Source organism: Pseudopodoces humilis, chromosome 2 (genome assembly GCF_049639895.1).
Source record: "Pseudopodoces humilis isolate 2021_Gansu_Grassland_sample_001 chromosome 2, ASM4963989v1, whole genome shotgun sequence".
In the NCBI taxonomy this organism is placed as follows: Eukaryota; Metazoa; Chordata; class Aves; order Passeriformes; family Paridae; genus Pseudopodoces; species Pseudopodoces humilis.
Window position 1 is genome coordinate 81,564,931 of NC_142201.1, and position 20,686 is coordinate 81,585,616.

The 20,686-nt window shown below is 36.0% G+C and overlaps 1 protein-coding gene across 19 annotated transcripts in view; it reads right to left on the reverse strand.

Annotated features, from left to right (window-relative positions):
• The window catches only part of DLG2 (discs large MAGUK scaffold protein 2), a 991,421-nt gene that overhangs the window by 221,893 nt on the left and 748,842 nt on the right, over positions 1-20,686 (reverse strand). For all 19 annotated transcript variants that reach the window (XM_088051071.1, XM_088051059.1, XM_088051060.1 and 16 more), the window contains one exon: positions 4,492-4,560. In XM_088051071.1, coding sequence (XP_087907197.1) covers positions 4,492-4,560 — 69 coding nt within the window. The remainder of the gene's footprint in view (positions 1-4,491; positions 4,561-20,686) is intronic.

Genomic DNA, 20,686 nt, shown 5'->3' on the forward strand with positions numbered 1-20,686 from the left:
GTCTGTACTGCTCACATCTATTGTTTTATTGTAATATCACTTCTATTGCATCTCGGCTTTTATTTTTCTCCTTGTTATTCCCTCTTAGGCTTGGCAAAATCTTTCCATTATGATGTGAAGCAGCTCCAGTCCTTGCTTTCCCTCCTAACGCTCACTCTCATTTACCTTAGTTGCAGTGACCAAAGCACCAGGACCTGGCAGCTGTAGGGAGCTACAGACCTTCCTTTTTCAGTTCCCAGTCCTTCAGCACCTCATGGTGCCTGCACACACCACTGCTACACCTGACCTTGTGAGATCTGATCCCCGATAGTGACTTTAATTAGTGTTATCCTGCTTTCAGTTATGATTGCAAATAATACAAATAAGGAAGCTTTCCTCTTATCTACTTCTTTCACATTGGCCATCAGAGTCCAGAGGGGTAACTTTGCCTGAATAAACTGAAACAATGTTTTGGCCTTCTAATTGATTAGTGACTTACACCATTTTCCAAATACTGGTATACTGACAACTAAACACTCAGCCTTTAATAAGATGTACGTTTATCAGATTAAATAGCAAAATATCACTTTGCCTACTAAAGTTATCCTATCTGCTTGTAACAAGCATTTTGTCTGTTTATTTGACCATGTATTCCTTGGCATTTCTTTTTCACTGAACATGTAAAAGCAATGGTTTATTTTAATTTTAATACTGACAATCATTTTAATGCATTCATTCTGAAAACATCATGACTAAATTGTCACAAACTTTTAAGTATACTTAATGTGAGGGAACCTACTGGGAGCTAGGCTTCAGCCTGACTGATGCATGTGTGATTGCACTGGGTTGTATTTTGCAACTGTTTTTTTTTCTGTAGGAAGACCTCTGGACTTGAGCAATCTTTCATTTTATCTTCTGTAGAGAAATTAAAGCCTGCACACCAGGACAAGTTTTCTGCTTGCAGATAGCAAGATGGAATTGGCATACAGAAATAATCTTTCTGATTTGAAAAACTGGTCTGCATTTTTACCATGACACCTGACATTTACTTCAAATGCACAGCAGTCTGTCTCTTGGGTTTGAGAAATCTAATTGATTTTTTGAGAGGTAATGTAGGACAGCTAATATACTCTTTAGTTCTATAAGGGATATGATTATTCCCGTGCTTGTTCACTTACCCTTTGTCTCACAGAATCATTTATCTCTCTTCCCTGTTCCAGGAGGAATATTATTTTCATGCTAATAACCAAAATAAATCCTGAAAACTGCATCTCTGTACCACCTGCTATACACAGCACAGACAACTCCATACTAGAAAGGTTTGCTTTGCATCTTGCTTTTAAAAAACTACTGGTTCCATACTGAAACCACTGTTCTAAAACCTATTACTTACAGCATTCAATAGCTCTGTTTACCATGAATGCTCCAGCTTTACAGTTTGTAAACAAAGCTGGATGAGATGGAACTGGTGAGAGGCAACAGGAGACAGGAAGTATCCAAATGCTCAGAGAATACCTAAAAACAGCTGTGCCTCTAAGCCGTGTTTTGAAATATCAATACCCAGGCCGCCAGTAGCAAGCATCTGAAATTACACAGGACACTTCTGAAACTAAAAGCATTCTGTAATATCTGTCCTATCCAGAATAATAATTCTTATCCTTAGTCATGGGTCAAATGCTATTTATTTATGTGTAAATATTTTTATATATACTTCAGATGCTCAGACACTGGTAAGTCAGAAAGACTTGATCAAGTAAGTTGAAATCCCAGTTTCTAAGAGTTGGCTGTAGCATACAAAATTAAACTTAGTGGGGATGCCAAAAGCAGAGAGAATAGCTGTCAGACATCACTAACATGAAAGCTTTGCATGCTAGTATGGCAGGATTCCAAAAAAAAAACCCAAAAAACAAGGTCTGTTTTCAACCAATATTTTTCCTATTTTGGATAGTCACAGCTAAGATTATTCATTAAGATAACTTCAAAAACCTCAAAACAACATTTTCAAATTCAAACACTAGTGTTTTCTTGGTTTTTGAACCATGCAAATAAAACACGAGGGTAGATGCTAATGATGACCTCAAACACCTCTGAAGTTCATGCCTTTCTACACAGAATAAATCTGTACACCTCATGTACAGTTATTACACTGTGAAGAACAGATGGCTTGAATATAAAGCAAAAATAATCTTTAAAGATGTCTTTATTTTTCTCACCTGGCCATTAATTTTGTTGCTGGACATAAAGTCCACAAAAGCCCTCTCTTATAAAAAAAAATAATTGTTTTACGTGTTCATCCATCATCTTGTTGAAAAAAAAGGGTATTCAAGTTCTTTAAAAATCTATTCTAGCCATCTCTATTATCACATATTCAACAGGGTGGAAAGGCCTAAATGCCAGCAAATGCAATTCCCTCTGTATTTCTTTAACCCTCCCAAATTTAATTTTTCATTCATATGACCCAATAATTATATCACTTCAGTGATTCCACAGTCTGTCAGAGAGAGCAAGCATGCAGGGTACAAATGTCAGCGTGTGCCAGGGATGCCTTGCAGGTAAAGCAGCTGTTTAAAAAGTGCATCTCAAAAGCAATATAGTGATTCTCCTAAATACAGGATTCTACTGAGAGGAACATGGTTCCTAAAAGAGAAAAATAACTTTGTTTTGACCTCAAATTCTATTAGCTGTAAACACACTTAACAGCATGGACTCCACAAAAACATTAGAGTACATTAAGCTTTAACATAATGAAATATTCAGGGCTGAGCTGATTACTCATTTCTGCTCAGCAGTGGAATAGGCTAACAGTGCCACTTTCCTATGTGAAATGAAATATGATGCAGTGTAAGTTGATTAGTAATAATTACAAGCTGATGTTCTTCTACCTCCTGAACAACAGGAGACTTGTGGTATCAGTTGCAGATTTTCTGCACTCTAATGATTCACACACAATATATGCAAGTTGTCTGTGCAGCCAGTACAGATTCTGCAATTTATCTGAAATTTCATTTAGACAGATTGATTTCCAAGTTTAAGTAGAGTTTACAGGAGCAACAGGATGATTCCTGAATTGGTTCAGTAGACCAAACCAGAGACATCGTAATAGGATTTCCTTCCTTAAATCTCAATCAAGCAAATGACTTTTTTCTTCCCCTCCCCCTCCTTTTTCACCACCAAAATTTTTCTTGAAGCTCAGTTTTATTTCAAACATCAATTTATTCATGAGATGATTTGAAGAAGAGTCAGGGGAATTTATTATGACTCTCTCTTTGGATTAGAGAGATGAAGAAAATAAATCTAAAAGGAGGGTGTTTAAGCACTGCTTGTTCAGGACTTGAGCAATCTCCACAGTTTTGATACTCACAGCTTCACTGGACAAGGCCCTGAGCAACCTGATCCACCTTAAAATTGGTCCTGTTTTGAGCATGATGGCTAGATGATGGTGAGGGATTCCTTTACAGAACTATCTTCCAGATGATAGCACTTGAGCCACATACACTTTTCCTGCCTAATTCCATTATTCAATCTAATTTTCAAAGAATAATGACTATAGCTGTTTTACATATTTTAAATAATCATCGATTTTAAAATCATAGATCTAAAATGAAAAAATGAAAATTTGAGACTTTTGAGAAAACCATTTCAGGCTTCACTTAGGACAGGATTATTTTACGCATTGAGAACTTTATTTTCTGACAGCACCACAGTACAATTGTAATGGAAACTGAAAGACAGTAAGATGACATCTTTCCTCCATGTGAACTTTATAGTCTCACTTTTATCACAAGAAAGAAAAGGTTTGACATATGAACTGAGAGCAGCCAATGAGAAGTTATTACCCATGCCTACAAAGTTCAACATTTCTATGGGAGGGGATAAAAAAAATTGACCTTTTTTAGACTATGTCAGTCAATGCAAACAACATCTGTGTTCCTGTGTTAAATATCAGCCCTTCTAGTACTGTAAAGACACAAGAATATTATCTGTAGTTGTGAATTACTGACAGCTTACCCCACTGTCTTTATTAAAATTGAGGCAGCTGTGCACCCAGAGCTGTGTTCTACAGTTAACACACTCATGTGCACAGATATTCACCAGCACAGGATAAATATTTTCTATCCATACTTCTTCACCTTAGTTTTGGCATCCTTTAGTCTTTGACATAAAGAACACATGCATACATTAAGAAAATAGATAAGACTTCACTGGGCTTTTCCATGGTAAGTGGAAAGATTTTACAGCTAACACAAGAATATTAACACTAGTCAAGTGAGATGAATTGAAGAAATGGTATCCAATAGATCTCCATGACAGATATTCTCACCTCAATGAAAACCAAACCTTTCAGTGTAAGTACCAAGAAAGGATCGGCACTAATTTGAAACTTCATTGCTTCATCTCACAGACCTAAACACGGCGGTGTGCAAACCCACATCTAATGAACAGCTCTGTGCATGTGGGTAGTTCAGTGGTATCTGAAACCTCTACAGCAACTTCAACAGAGAATCATCTTACCCTTCCACAGAAATGGTCCGCTGCAAGCTCACTGTGGGTGGACGCGTTGCAGTGCTGTGCTGGGAATGACTGTACGGCCAAGGAAGAATAAAGAAAAGCATTTGTTAAAGAAATAGAAGTTTCTCTTGCTCTTATTGTCTCTAGCACTTTAGCTAATGCCAAAATAGATAGAACAATCACATTGTTTTACTCCTGTCTAAAGCATTTTGACTTCAGTGGTGCTCATCTGTTCAAAAAGGGCTTAATTGTACAAACTCTCTTGTTTAAATTCAGCTTTCATTCCTCATTAAGAGCAGAAAATTAAGACAGTAACCCCCCCTTATCTTTCCTACATAATTTTTCCTACATATTTTCCTATATATATACATATATATTCACACAGAGTTTAGTAATTTAAAATAAATGCTAATTATTCCACTAAATATACTAAACACACAATGCAAATTTAATTTCAGAGTGAAAGGTAAAGCATATGATAATGTAATCAATCTAATTCTCAGTGTTCCTCAGTATAAGAGGACATGCTTTCATTAGAATTGCACCTTGATGCAACTTCAACAGTAGTTCTATCATATTTTGAGCAGCTTCAGTTTTCCGTAAGGATTTTTATTAATCTAGGACACAACATTTAGGATAAAAACATGGTATTTTTTCTATAGAAAAACACAGACTCTCTGAAAAAAAAAACCTTTTTGATTGATTTTGATTTTTGAGGTCCAATGGCTTCTCATATATTATACTGATTTGACTAAGACACTGGATAATAATAATTTTGTTAAAACTACACAGAATGTGCTTATTTCAGTATTATACTATTTGTAATAGTATTGTAAATACAAATGGATAAAACAAAGCATCAGTCAAAGGCAGTTTTGTGATAATAAATTGTACTCCTCATTCAAGACAACCTGTTCAAATAAAATATTAAAAAGCAGAAGCATCAGGGTGTATTTTCTGATCAGTTTAAATGACTACAGCACATAGTGAGGCCCAGTATTAATAATGCAAAGTACACAATAAAAATAAATCTTTATGTCACTTTTATATCACTGATTCTAATAGCAGAAGACTTCGTCTTGCTTTCAAGCTTTGCATAGATCTCAAGCTGCTTGTTCAGAAGCATCACATCTTATTTTCAATAAAAGCTACTTCATTTGACATTAGTGAGCAACATATCTATTTTACATGAATTTCATCCTGCAGCATAGTAAATACTGTCTGACAGAAAAGATGCCTTTTTAATTTTATTTTTTTTTTATTTTGTTTAGTCCATAGAGTTGTGATGCATGTCATTGGACAAACAGAAATCCTGCTGCCTCCTGGTATCTTCTACTGTGACAACTGTGCTCTTGTTTTACGTGAGTGAAGTATTCATCCTTATTGAGAAGGTTTCAGAAGGTTTTTGGAAAAGTATATTCCCCTTCTTCTAAGAAGAGCTGCAAAGCTTTTTATCTGTTTTATAGTAGAACTTATTTAGGAATATCATAAACTTCTGGGATCATGGTGTGAACAGAATAGCTGAGTTGGACAAACACTGCAGAATATTAAATGAATACTGGTTAAAATTTCACAAGAAGTTTCCATGTACAAGGGACTTTACACCCCACTCCTGCCAAGTGAGGTGCTCATCTGTCTGCCATTTTCCATCCACTAGAAAACTTTTTCCAATCCTAGAGATTTGTGACACAGTATTCAAATGAGCCCTCACCTTCTTTCATGAAAATAGTTCAGAACTGGTGACATGAAAACTCATTTTCTTTTACATAATTATAAAAATCAAGTTTGATGCTTGATATAAGCTTGTGCCTTCTAAGGTATCATCATGAATATAATGACACCTTAAAGTCTAAAATGCAGTTTAATCATTGCTTGACACAAGTTGCTATTGGAGACAGAATAATAGTGTGATATGATACCTAACTGACTTATTGAAAAGATAATCTCCTAGTGATTTCTATCAAACTGATAGAACCAGCAGAAAGAAGCTGTTTTCATCACATGCTTAATACACTTGGGCATTTTCTACGTCTTTTGCAGCACAGAAGAAATAAAGCCTTGAGTTACTGCTACCAACACTTTCTGTGATGAATACCTAAACATATCCCTATTGAGATACCCAAGCGGCATAGTTTTAAACTGACAAATCAAAGTATTCAAAGTTTGACATTTAAGCTTATAAAAATCCTGCCATTTCTCTGAAATGATACAGAATGAACCTCCTATTAGTTTTAATAATATGAAGCAACAATATTTCCATATACTAGCCAGTACAACAGCCACACAAGATGGATTTTCCCTGAAGAAAAGAATCATATATCCTGTAAAAGACCAGTTTTAACTTTAATCCATTTCATTTTAGTTCACTGAGATAAGGGGAATACACTGTTCTTGTAAGACAATTCATAAGAGTGAAGGAACAAAGAATAAGATTGTAAATTAATAATAAAGTGTAAAACTGGGAGCAAAGAAGCCAACCTCTATTTTTAATGGGTCTAAGCTGCTTTTTGCTTTAAACTTGTTTCTCAGGCAAGGCAAACCATTTCATGGCTTCATTAAATACTAAAAATAGAGCAGCCCGGTGTTCAAGTACTTTTTAAAATGTTACTATGAAAACAATCACATCAGTAAGCATTATAAAAACAAAAAGGTGAGTCTCCTTAGATTCAATTCTGTTCTAGGCCAGGAAAGCTCTGAAGGAACTTTTGCTGTGTGGGTGATGCTGAAACTGGAGGCAGCATCATAAACCCTTCCTTCCCCACAGGGATCAGATGAATCACCACCATCCCTTTCCAAACGACACTTTCACCAATATGCCAGTGAAACCTCTATCTAGGATGAAGCAATCATATTAGGGAAATATTTATGGTGCTTTAAACTTCTATAATGCAAAAATCATCCCAGGAGTTGCCCATTGCATTGTCAGTAGAATAAATAAGGTTGTCACAATCAAAAAAATTTTCCTCTTCTGTTTTGTTTGGATAAAACCAAGACCAAGACACACTGTCTTTACGAAGAGAGCACTAGAAAAGTCATTAGCTTTCCTCTCTCCACCCTCAACCTCTATCAACAAAGAACAGTTGAACTCTATTTGCTATAGTCCTCTTTTAGGAAACCTTCTGTTTTCATGTATCTTTATTTTGACAAGTCAAAACTGACAGCATTGAAGTTATTTTCTTCCTAAATCAATTGACCTGCAACTTCACATAAAGAAGCAGTAAAGCAGCTGTGGCACAGGCTGGGTGGAGACCTCTCTGAACGCTGCCTTTGGAGCAGCCACTCTTCAGCTCCCAATTCTGAAACTGCCACACAGAAGAAAAATATACAAACTCCATTTATCTATCAATATGTTCTCTGCAGGAAAAAAATCCAACACTAACAACAACAACAACAAAACCAACCCCAAAACTAGAGTTCTGCGTTATTCTTTGTCATTCACAATACTGTGACATGTGATAAATGCAACACTGAAAAACTACCACTGGAGACCAGTGAAGGGAACGCTAACACTGTTTTTATGATGTATTCTCAGCATGTTGTTTCTCATGTCAGGGATTGAAGGTAGCACTGCAGTTGTTTATAAAGCTTCTGAGCCTTTGATTTGATGGATGTAAGAGTTTAGGAAGGCAACATGCTTTAATTCCATTAATGTGGAGTTTTAATTCAGCCCAGTGAAGTGAAACCAGCTTTTCCTGATGCTGCCAACAGCTAAACTCCTAACTTAAATGAGTTTTTGCACTCCTGTGGGATTAATTAGAAGACCAGAAATTGCTTTTTTTTGGCATTAATTTTATCCCAGCTACAAATGGTTTGATAATATCTGTGTACTGACAGTTACTGACCCATATTAGAAGTGTCAAACTAACCAGACATTCTTCCATCAGAAGCAAATAGGAAACTTCAGGGAATAGGACATTCAACCCTGCTATGTCCAGATCACCCTCAGGTAACAAAGCCAGACATGAGATGTAACGCTGTTTACATGCACAGGCACATGCAGTGAGGATTTTAGCAACATAACTCAATTTTTAAAATGGCATCTGTACATCTATTGTACAAATAGCATTGCTAGGCTAAATAGCTACTCTTGGAAAACAGAAAATTAACAAAATGAAGGATTAGGCTGTCACGGCCTGTAAATATGCAGACTAAGGGCCACACTACATCTCTATTCAGGTTCTCTGAGGTGATTTCACTTGCACAAGTGAAGTAAAAACGGTTGCTAACTTTTTCCTCCCCCCTGCCTGCCTCCCTTCCCTAAAGAAGTGGTTAGCCACATTCTGTGACTTCAAGTATTTGAGTTACTGCAGCCCTAAACTAGCATCATTTAGCAATAAGGAAGAATGCAAGGTGGAGCTGTGATTCAGAGGAATGCTTCAGCTCCTGGAATAAAGCTAATTATCCACCTTTGTTAGCGGTGTGCCTAAGTCAGGTACCTGATCTTCAAAGTGGTGAAACATCCGCTGACTTCAAATCTACTTCCTTATGGCTGAGGTAATTGCAAGAGATAATGATAACCTTTAAAATATAAAAATCCTGCATATTTGAGGGGATTTGTTCTTCCAGCCTGAGATACGGTATTTAAAACAGCAGAAGTGGTTTAGAATGATGTGGGGGAGGGAACTGAAAGTAATTAGGAATGCTGTTTAAAGCAGTTGAGTAGAGAGGGTATCTTTTTAAAGCAGTTCCACATGTGAAGTTACCATATAGGGTAAACAGAGACTTTAAAGTATTGTGAAGAACTCAGCATTGAGTAAATAAGGGATAGTGAGTGAAAACTGTTGGAAAAAACCTAATCCAATCCTAACTGATTAGGTTCCTTGCTCATATCTTCATATTTTGGACAATCTTTTGGGTTTTTAGAAGTGGGGTGCCTAAATCTCTGCAACATTCCAAGATATTCTATTACTGTTAAAAAAAGTAAGCTTAAGTCTTCCTACCAGCCTCAGTTGTAATATTACTGCTGGTATTGCTATCATTATTATTTATGATACTGTAATAATTATGAGGAATTATAAAGCTCCTTCTGGGAACTGAAATACTCCCTGATTAAGTTAGTTTGAAAATTATACCAGCTGAGGACTGAGGTTTACATGGCAAAATATTTACAACAAGTGAAAAACATAGAGATGTGTAGGAAAAAAAGGGGGTAACAGTAGAAGAAGTAAAATCCAACACTCTCAGTTGCTTAAGCAGTATTGGATGGAAATGATCCATGAACATAACATCTAATTTTGTCTCTAATTACAGCTGTGGAAGAGGACCTAGTGCTATTTTCATGAATTTCAGTAAGCAATGTTTGTTTAGAAACTGCAGGAAACTTCCTGAGGCACGCTGCATGGCTTCCCAATTACCTGCAGCTTGTGGTACTGGGTACCACGCCCAGGACAATGCTGGGTTTGCAGTTCCTCACCGAGAAGGCAGCTGCCACCCTCCTTCCTACCCTTTGGTGTGATGCCGACACACTTCCACATCACTAATGATTTTTGCCATACACTCTAATACTGTACCTCATTTCCTGTTACTATCATTCCTAATTCTCCCCAGCACTAGGGCTTTTGAAGCTGCAGACACAAGTTGTAGTGAACTCACCACACCCCCCATTCACTGTCACCCAGTGCTGCTCAGGGAAAGCAGGTACAGAAATCAAGAGTAGAGTCCAGAAGGGAGAGAAGGTCTGGGGGAAGGTGTTTTAAGGTTTGTTTTTATTTCTCACTACCCTACACTGATTTAATTGAATTACTCTCACTGAGTTGAGCCTGCTTTGCCTGTGATGGTGACTGACCTCTCCCTGGAAAGCAAGAATACATGCATAAATACAATACATAAATACAGTATTCACAGGGAGTACATAGCAGTTTCCATCAGTAGCTGCTCTGCAGCAGCTGCAACACCCAGCACTCACCACTGTCCCACAAACCCCACTTCTGATGGATTTCTAGAGCTGTGCAGTGCTTCCATAATGAAACACATTATTGCACTAAAACCTCATTAGATCTCCATGCAAGTAACAACTAATTTATGTGCACTGAACTTCCTTTGCAGTTTAAGCAAATGTCAAAAGACACTAGGAGGGACTTGAAAAATGGGTCCATGTTTAAGGAACTTTGGGAAAACTTTGACAGAAATCAAGAGATAGCTCAGCAGTTTTAGGAAAATTCATACAGGCACAATAGGAAGAATCATATAAGATTTGCAATCCAAAAATACCAAATTGCACATCAGACATGTATTTTACAGTTGCATTGTGGGGGAAAGAAGGAAGAGGAAAAAAGAAATTATTGGGTATGTTTTCTAGCAAGAAAACTATTGGTCCTATTGTCGAAAGGAAAAGCTCATCTATTCTACAGTCTGTGAATACATCATAAATTCTGAAATATTGTAAACTAGTAAATGATTCCTAAAAATTCCTAGACAGACAGGCAGAAAGCCTTGAGTCTCAGGAAGTGTTAGGACCAGAGTTTTTTGATGACCTGGTTTATTATTGTCAGTAGAACTGAATGAAATGCATTTTTGTCAAAATAGAATTTTGTGGGAGATATGTACTCAGTAAGAGTATAAGAAAACAAATCGTTATGCAGACACTTGAAATATCTGGAAAACCTCTCATTTTCAATTACTATCCTACTACAGTCCATGTAAGTTTATCTGAAGTTAGGAATCCCAATTAAAAGACCATTGAGATCTCCCTTCAGGAATGAGAGACTCCTAATTCCAATCCAGGATCCAAAAAAAAGAAGTATAATGTGATTTTAGCACAGAACTCTGTCAGAGCAATCTTGTCATTAACAAAATGAACTTTCTTTGCACTTAAGATGACACTTGAAAAATAATTCATGGGACTTTAGTACTACATCTATTTGTTTTTCAAAGGGTAGGGAATTCATAGATAAATCAGCCTAATGACAGACTTAAAATAACATCAACCCATTAAACTAATTTGCAAAGTTTCTATCCCTCTCCATCAAAAGAAAAACAGGCACATAAAATTCTTCTTATGCTGGAGTCATTGCACTAAATTTTACTAATTTCAGATAAAGTATATGAAAATTAAAGTGATTTAAAACAGCAATGAAAAACTATTTGATGGCAAACCATACCATGCCATTACTAAAAAAAATCTGTATGAGATTATCATTACATTTGAATAATAATAAAAAAAACTACAGAAATTTAAGTTTAATATTGTGTAACACCAAGTTCATTTTCTCTGTGCTTATTAACCTTCATGTGTGCACTGCATTGAATTACAGAGAAGGAGTACATTCAGCTTCCACAGAAGTGGCTCATTAAAACAAATAGGACTATCACAACAGAAAAAGTATTAATTTACAATTTAAAATTTATCCAAAAAGCACACTCCATCTTGCAGTTGCTCCTGATACTGTGTTTACTGCACCTGTGTGATACCTTCTGATAATGTTATCCCTCCTATCTGGATATACATTATCTCTGTGCAAGCTGGAAATATGGGTTGAATGTGTCTTTTTTGAACAGAGCAGAGGTGAGAATGCCAACCTACATAAGCAGCTATTTAGTCTCACTTCCTCTGTCATTCAAAGCAGCCCAGCATGCAAGTGTGCATGTGCAACTGTACCGAGCACAAACCCAACAATCCTAGAAAAATACACAAAGAGAAAAAAGAAAATGAAGAAATAACTCAATGCACATAAACAACATTCCAACAGGATATAGACAAACAGCAGGGAATGGCAATTTGGAAATGTAGAAGTATAAAGACTGTATTGTCAAAATGAAAGATGAATAGTGAAGTAATTCAACAGTTTAAGTTCTTCTGCTTCTAATCTAATCTATATGAACCATGATTTTTGAATTATTTAATTTGATGGAAGTTGGACTTGGCATTTCATGAGAAACATTGAGTGTCTTATACCATGGGGTCTGACGATGAAGTATAAAACTAGACATGAAAAAACATTAAAACGGTATTAATTTTTCTCATTCTGGAGTTACTCCCAGTGCAAGTGTCAGGCATAAGCATCTCCCAGAGAAGATGACTGTAATATTATCTAACCACATTAGTAATTAATTTTCCCTGGCTTTGATTATAGGCCCTAGACTGGATAAGATGAATGATGCTATATTATTTATTTATATGTTCCATTATGTTAATCCTTATATTCATAAATTGACATATAAACCACCACATAAATTTATTTAAAGATGGTTTTTAAATTAAATCTTTGAAGAGATATTTAGCTAATTAAGAGAGAACTGTGAAAGGAATTTATGAAGAATTCGACCCTACCTGTGGTAGTCATTAAGGTGAATTGTTTAGTTACAAACTTAATAGATAAATCATTTGAGTAAAACACTGGAAAGTGCTTTTAAAAGGTTTTCAAAATTAGCAAGCATGTATACATGACTGAACTGATACACAGCAAATTTATGATCCTTCTGGTGACTAATTTAACATCACTAAGATAAAATAGTGTAACTCCTGAACAAAAGACCGAGTTTCCTCTGCTAAACTTTACAAGTATATCTTACAGGTTAGGGATCATTTCTTATAATTACAACCTTCTCATCGGTGAGCCAGAAAACCCAAGTTTCTTGGCTTATTTCAAGGTTACTTTAGTATAAAGACACTGCTATGTTTCTTCTGCATTCATGTTTCATTTCTTAAATAAAGTTTCATCTAGAAGTAAGTCTGTCTTTGCTGCTATCAACTAATTAATTCCCCCTGTAAGTACTACTGTACTTTGGTTTGCACAGGTTTTGGTCAGAACCAGTTGCACTGGGGCCACTGAGATTTAAAACACTGCTGCTTAAGAGAAAACATCTGAAAGACAGGGATGCACAGGGAAACAGGAATCAATCAATACAAATGGTCACAGCTGGATTTATATCAACAACTCGTCTAACCTTAACCAGCACTAAAACCAGCATTGCTTTTTAGCATTGTAAAAAGATATAGACACACAAGGAAGCTGTTGTGGAACACATCTTGTGACCACATTTATCCTGTCCACATGAACTGAGCTATCACTGCAGCATTTTGCTTCAGCTCTCCATGTGTTATTTTTGAAAAGAAAGCAGTTCTGCTGAAAACCTATGAGTACCTGAAATCAATGAACACTTCACATATGAAATATGGATTACTTAGATGATAGAAAAAAATTATGGAGGATAAGCCCATGCATTGGTCATCCAGATTTTCAAATCTTGGCTTCACAAGATTGGCAGGAAATTCCATGGCAATCGGTTCTTGTGTTTAGAACTCCTTTGATACACTGCTTTATTCCAAGTTATACCTCTCTTCCAACATAACAGGGAAGTCTACTATTATAGAAAATACCTGTTCAAATAATTGTATTTTTTAACCAGTGGAGCTCTCCAAATAGAGTTGGGTAAATGCACATCTGGAAACCCAGTGAAGGTTCTGTAATTCATTACTTCTGGATACAAAAAGAAGAACTTTTTTACCCAAGTTAAGGGGAATGGTTTAATTCCTGTTTTTATTCTTCTGGGTCAAAGACAGGCCTGGATACATTCTATACCTTTGAAGCATCTAAATTAATTTAAATTTGTATCTTATTATTAAACCTATGATAACAAATGTAGCTGTAGAATCCTTTTATATACAAACCAGAGATTGCTAAACATCAGTCCCAAATAAAAACTCTTCCCTATAAATGCGGATGCAGGATGTGTAAATTAGTGCTGGAAAAGAGTAATTATTTCAATTTATGTATTTCACTGATGGCAACCCAGACCTGTTACTTACAGTAAATGTTATGTAATGCACATCTCCAATTGAGAATAGAGGTAAAACTGTCAGCATTTTAAAAAAGAAAATGCAACATAATTTTTTCTCACATCACACTTCGTCTTATTCTCTACATTGAGACTGATCTAAGCCTTAAGTGATGAATGCTAATATCACTTAAAATGAATTTATTAGGGCCTCCTTTAATTCATTTTGCTTGTTAGAAATATCAAGCGTCTTTACAATACTACCAAATTAATGGATACTGGTTAATCAGTCTATGAATCAACATTCCCAAGTAAAATGGTAGCTTCCACCTTTTTCCACTGATGGATTTCATAACTCAAATAAAGCTCTGTGAAATTTTCAAAAAGGGAATTACACTGATTTAAATTCATATGTACACCGAACTTGAAGCTGCACAAAGTACTCTTGATTTGTATTCTTTGTTTGCTATTCCTTTTGGCAAGTGAGTCTGAAACTTCCTAGCCTCACTGAGGATTTCTGTCAGGACCTTAGTAAAGCTACTTACTCTCCATTTGCCATCTCCTTGTCTCTAAGAAAACAAAGATAAAGGCCATGTCCAGACTCTTACAGTGACTGAAATAACATTAAGATGAAAGCTGTGTGCAAGCTGAAGAAATCCTGTCATTTTCCAAGATGCATCAATGTTGCATTTCTGTTAATTGAAACTAATTAAATGAAGTCTTTCATTTTAAGGTGGTAATGCAAGAATAGCAGAACTGGAAAATTTAAACATGAAAACATGAAAAAAATTTAAGAAACCCAGTGTGAAAAAATTATAGCATTTTCTGTATTTACATCAGTTTTATAAAAATCCCCTTTCTTATTATATAGGGATTACTTAGAACCACAACTTTATATTGCAGCATTGTGTTTTAATGTTTTTTGATAAACAACAGTCCATGCTGCTTGATTTAAGTCAACAGCAAATAGATTTACCATCCCAATCATTTAGGAATTTATCTGCTATGCGATGCTCTTCTTTAAGAAGGATACACAGCAGTACATTTAAATAGATGAAGGCTTTTTGAGAAATAGTTATTGTGATGCTACAAAAAATGATGTCATGTGGTGTGGCAGTCAGCCTTGACATGAAAACTGGTTATAGCATTATGTTGCCATGTTATTCTTGGTTTAACAAAGTCATGTGATTCTCCTGTATTTGCTGAGATATAATTTGGTTTTGGTATTGTAATGATCTTCCTTTGCAGACACCTGCTGCCTAATCCCACTTCTGTCAAAACACAAAACCCTACTCTTCTTTCAATTAACTCAAATCACTATGGTGTCATACAAGAAAAAAAAAAAAAGGAAAACTAAGGAAAAGGAATCATTTGAACATGATTCCTGTTTTCTTATAATTTTCAGAATTGTTTGAATCTTTGATATTTTGTTCCAAAGAACAGTCTGAGTACCCTATCTGAAAAAACTATTTCTGTAATCCATGGCATACCGATGTGAATACTAATTGTTGAGTAATGACTAGAAGAAGTATCTGAGAAACCAGGTAAAATCCATTATAAAAAATGCACTCAAATTTCCATCAGGAGTAAACTTCCTCTCTTTGCATATTTTTTTTTTTTTAAATCCTGTGGACATATCAAACAAAAGTTTAATTTGAGCCTCAATATTCTAGGCAGCACCTATGATTTCAAAGACACTCATGAATTCATCACTTACTTCAGACATCTTTATAACACAAGAATTCTTATACACTTTTGACTGAAATAGGAAAATAAATGAAATGGTTGTAAAAGTTTGGTATGAAAAATGAACAACCTTCACTCATATTGCTGAATCTGAAATGTCAAAATTGAATTCTCTTCTGCATGGTGGAATGGCAGAGGTACGTGAGCTCGTATCCTAACCAAACCTGTATGACTTCTGCTTCCAACACAGCCAGTACAGCCACACTCTTACCACAGATACTACATAAGTCCTCCTACCTGCAACTCTCAGTTACTGTACCTCGAACAGGCTCAGAGTTCTGATTATAGTTTATGCAGCCTTCATGAGATCAGTAGCTGAACTGTCTATGCATTGCTGATTATACCCAAGTCAGCTATTAATCAATGTGGGCATTTACTGAAAGCAGGTTATTCTGCTTCATCAGCTAACCCTTCTTGGCAGGAAGCGGCTCAGGACTGGTGTTGCATCGGGCTGCACAGGGGCACTGTACTGCCAGTGAGTAGCAGCAAGTGGTATTTGGCTTCCCTGCTGAGCACTCCACCCATGTGGGCTTCAGTGCAGCTCAGGTGCACATCCTAACCAGCTTTCTTTATGATGGCTTCACTCTGCTATTTAGCAAAGCTTGATTGCAGGTACAGTCATTGCTATTTAGAACTCAGCTGCTAGAGTTGTATTCTTTGCCTGCTTCCCACTTCACATGTAGTGATTTCAACACCATAAAAGCAAAAACTATAATGATCCTCAAAAGATAAAGCAAACAAATCCAATTATCTGTGAAATGATGAATTTTCTGCATGGAGTATGCAAATACTCTGGAAAAAGACATTGTCTGTGCATCTCCCTGGGGACTGAATTTTCCTGTATTTTCTTAACAATACTGAAATTTTAATTTTGAAAGTCAAACTAAAAGTTCCTCTTCCCTTTGCCAGCTAAAAAATGTATTTTAAGGTCTTGTCAGTTTCAGTGACCTTGCTTTTTCTGCAGTAACAGTAGTAGTTTTATGCACTATAAGCATTATTAAAAAAAATCAGATAAAGTAGTTGCTTCTGGTGCTGTTCTTTAAAAATGAAATAAAAACCTTTTAAAGAATTAATTCTTTAAATCCCAAAACATTAACAAATTCTGCATACAAATTTACAATGACAACTAGGCTAAATTTAAGTTCAACACAGAAAGGTCAGTTGCATAAGCAGACCTTTACAAAATTCAGGGATGTTTAGAGCTTTTAACTCTTTCTGCATACCTAATGCAACTTTTTTTAAAAAAAAAATTCTTTCTTGCCAGAACAAAACCTCTTCCCAGTGACTTCATATTGATACAGTAGCTTATTATCATTATGGCTTATGATGAACTCCTATGTCAGTATGCCTTACTACTGCAATTTGGCACAGACCATCTCTGCATGTGCGTGTATGGTTTACAAAGGGCAGTTTCTTTCCTGGCCTTTTAAATGTTTCCTACCAAAACTCAAACTCAGGATTTTGCATTTCCCCTGTACTTGTGTGTAATTAATAAGCATCCATCTTTCTGCCCCCCCTTTCCTCTGTTTCCTGCCCCCTGCCCACCCCTTACTACTGCCCAAATTAATGCACTTAAGAAACTATATTGATGTACAGTAACTGTGTAACTTACACTGCTAAAAAAATTAACTCTGAATCTCCCCTCTTCGTCTTTTCAGTTTCAAAACCAGGTTTCAGTATTTTCAAAGTCCCAAGGATTTTGGTTGAGGTCCCAAGGTAGTAGTAACTACTCTCTGTTTTGTAGACATTGATAATCAGTAAATTCAGAATAGCTTTCATTTGTTGTGTTGGTTTTTCACAACTACATTTGGGGAAAATTTTGGATGGGAGTATTGAGACAGTAGTGGTAGGTGAGCTGTACAACCTCAGGGCTGCACAGCAGGTGTCTGAACAGCCCCCAGTAATGAACCAATGTTCTTAAACATTTCTGTCTTACTGCATAGCATGAGTTTCAATTTCCTGCAGTCACACTTTCAGAATATTGAACTAACATGAAAAAAGTACAGTGCAAATTTGTCAAAGAAGCTATGGAGCTGGAAGAGAAACTGACTGAAAATAGGCACAACCTTAGTCTGCTGGAATAACATAAATTATCCTGCCAACTCTGAATGTTTATTGTGAACAGAAATGGAATCTAAAACAGTCATTTTTAAGATTTGAAGTAATATTTAGATCTCCCTTTAGGTTATATCATTAAAAGACAACAAAGCAAAAAAGAAACAAACCAAATAATTTTAAAGTTTTTTCCACAAGGTAATTTTGCTGTTTAAACACATAGCTCCTCTAACTACCCAAAGCCCACAGTGATACCTTTAAAATATTCTTTGTGAAGGACTGAGTTACTGTTTCTCACAGCAAATAGGAAAGTGAGAAAATACTGAGATGAATGAAGTGGACTGAAATAGATTTAATTACAAATGTAAAAGGCTGTAGCAAGTATACGCTCAGGCTCCTTTCTGTTTTAAAGGTGAAGAGAAGGAAAATTCAATAACTAAACTGAGATACAGAGCAAAATTGTCATGGTTTGCAAAGAAAGTGCATGCCAAACCATGGAATTTAAGTGGAGACTCTTGCCTATAGATCTTTGGCCTGCATTTCACCAACTCAAATCCCACTTTTAAAATGCAATTTAAGTACTTCCAAATCTGTGTCTTACTGGGGAGTCAGGTGGACTTTAACTCATGAGATTATTTGAAAGCCCATCTTTCATTTTATGACAGTCAATACTCCCACAAGTACAATTCATTTACATGAAAATTTTAAATATTGATTTGAATCAATAAGAAAGGAAGTTCAGCAATCCTCCCCATACCAAAATGGAAGTTTAACCTAAAATAAGGATGGTGTTTATTCAGACGGCATTTAAAAACAACTTGCTAACTGTAGCACATGTACATACATGTAGTGTATAGGTAAAGAGGAGTTAATTTTTCCACAGTTTCTTGTTTCCTTCCCCGCTGTTTTCCCCATTTTGATAAACTCCTTTGTAGTATTTGTGTTGTCAGACTGAATCAGGGAACAATGTACAACTCCCCAGAGTTATGTTGAGACTTTCAGTCCAGGTCAAATTTAAACAAGCACCTTAAAGTTTTGAATGTTAGAGTTTTCATTACTTGTATCACTCTGAAGTTTCTGCAGACGGTTCCAGTTGCACAGTCAATATTTTCAAAGAGCAACAAATCCTTTTTTCGAAACAGGAAATGTAAAGAATGCTGATCAATAACTATTTCTGCAGTAATATGAGAAATAAACAATAGATTTCATCACATTTCTCTTAATGATGGTTGCATGGTCTTTCAAAAACAAAGAAATGGCAGAAAATGTGACCTCAGTGTTTCAACCTTTGGTTACTAAAATAAATTTTCCCTTTATAACGGGAAATAATTATTATCCTTATAGAAACATAAAGGTACTTGTATGTTGTGATAGTGGGAAAAAAATAGAAAAGGAAAACAAAATCATGTAGAAATTTTAGCATAGATTCAGGATGTGGATCCCATCACATCCGGATTGTTCTTAAAGTTAGTATTTTTCTGTTTCTGGCTATTCCATTAATTAGTATTTTATACTTTTTGGACAGAAGTTGTAAAGTGAAATCAGCACCTACAAGAGGAGGATCCAATTTAAACAATCATTCAGTTTTCCAACGCCTCTCACAACAGTGTCCTCCAATATACTTGCAGCATCATTGGCCTAGCACAGACTCAGAGACTGCTGCCTCCTGATTTCTGTATCACAAACATATTTTTAGATATATCCTGAGGTAAAGTCAGAACTTATTTGACTTGACAAAATGAACAGAACTGGACATATTTGAAAGTAGCTGCATATAGAGCTTATTTCAAAATAAAATAAATGGTGGTAAGCAAATACAACAAAGATGGAGGCCTGAGTCAGCCCTACATTATTCCACTGGGATAAATGTAGTGCAGAACAAGGCTAGTGCAGGGCTGAGGGAAGGGTCATTATTAGTGTTATCATCCTCTCACATTTCCCTGACAAACTACACTGCTGTAATGAGAGGTCCCACTCGCTTTCCATGATGCCTTCTTTCACTCTAGTTAATACTAATGATCCCTCCTTTTCTATGCAGAACAGAAAAATCTTGCTTATCTCCACCTGCTGGAAATATCTTTTAACCCCAAAGGCCACAGAGGGTGTCTGTAGACTTGTGCCACCCATTTCAGAATTGGACAAAACTGAAAGAAAGCTTTAATTTTCCAAGGTCATACAAACTGTCAGTGGCACAGGCAAATTTCTCAGTTTCCAGCTCTTTGCTCTGACCAGAAAGCTTTCCTGCTCTTTTCTGTCCAGTTACAACCCTGGAAACTATTCTTCTCCCAACAGGCACAGCACAGGGAGCCACAGCATAGCTTTATTTACCCTGTCTCCACAGCAATATTTGATTTCTAAGCTCAAAGAACTCCCTCATGGGGTAAAAGGAATAATCTGCTCTCCAGGTTAAATTTATTCTTGGTTTTTCTGATGAGCCAAGACTCTAGCAATTACTGTGACAGATGGAGTGATGATTTTTATGATGTGGAAACTTGTCCACAGGAATCAAACTGAAATCACTACACCCATTTCTCACAGCGACCTTTAGACCATTGTCAGGTAATAATTGTCACTGTGGACAAAGTTTGAATTAGTGAATGGTTCCAGTAGCTTGTTACTGCAACACTCCTTAGCAGAGTGACACTTTCTGATAAATTTTTGTCATTTATTCTGAATATAT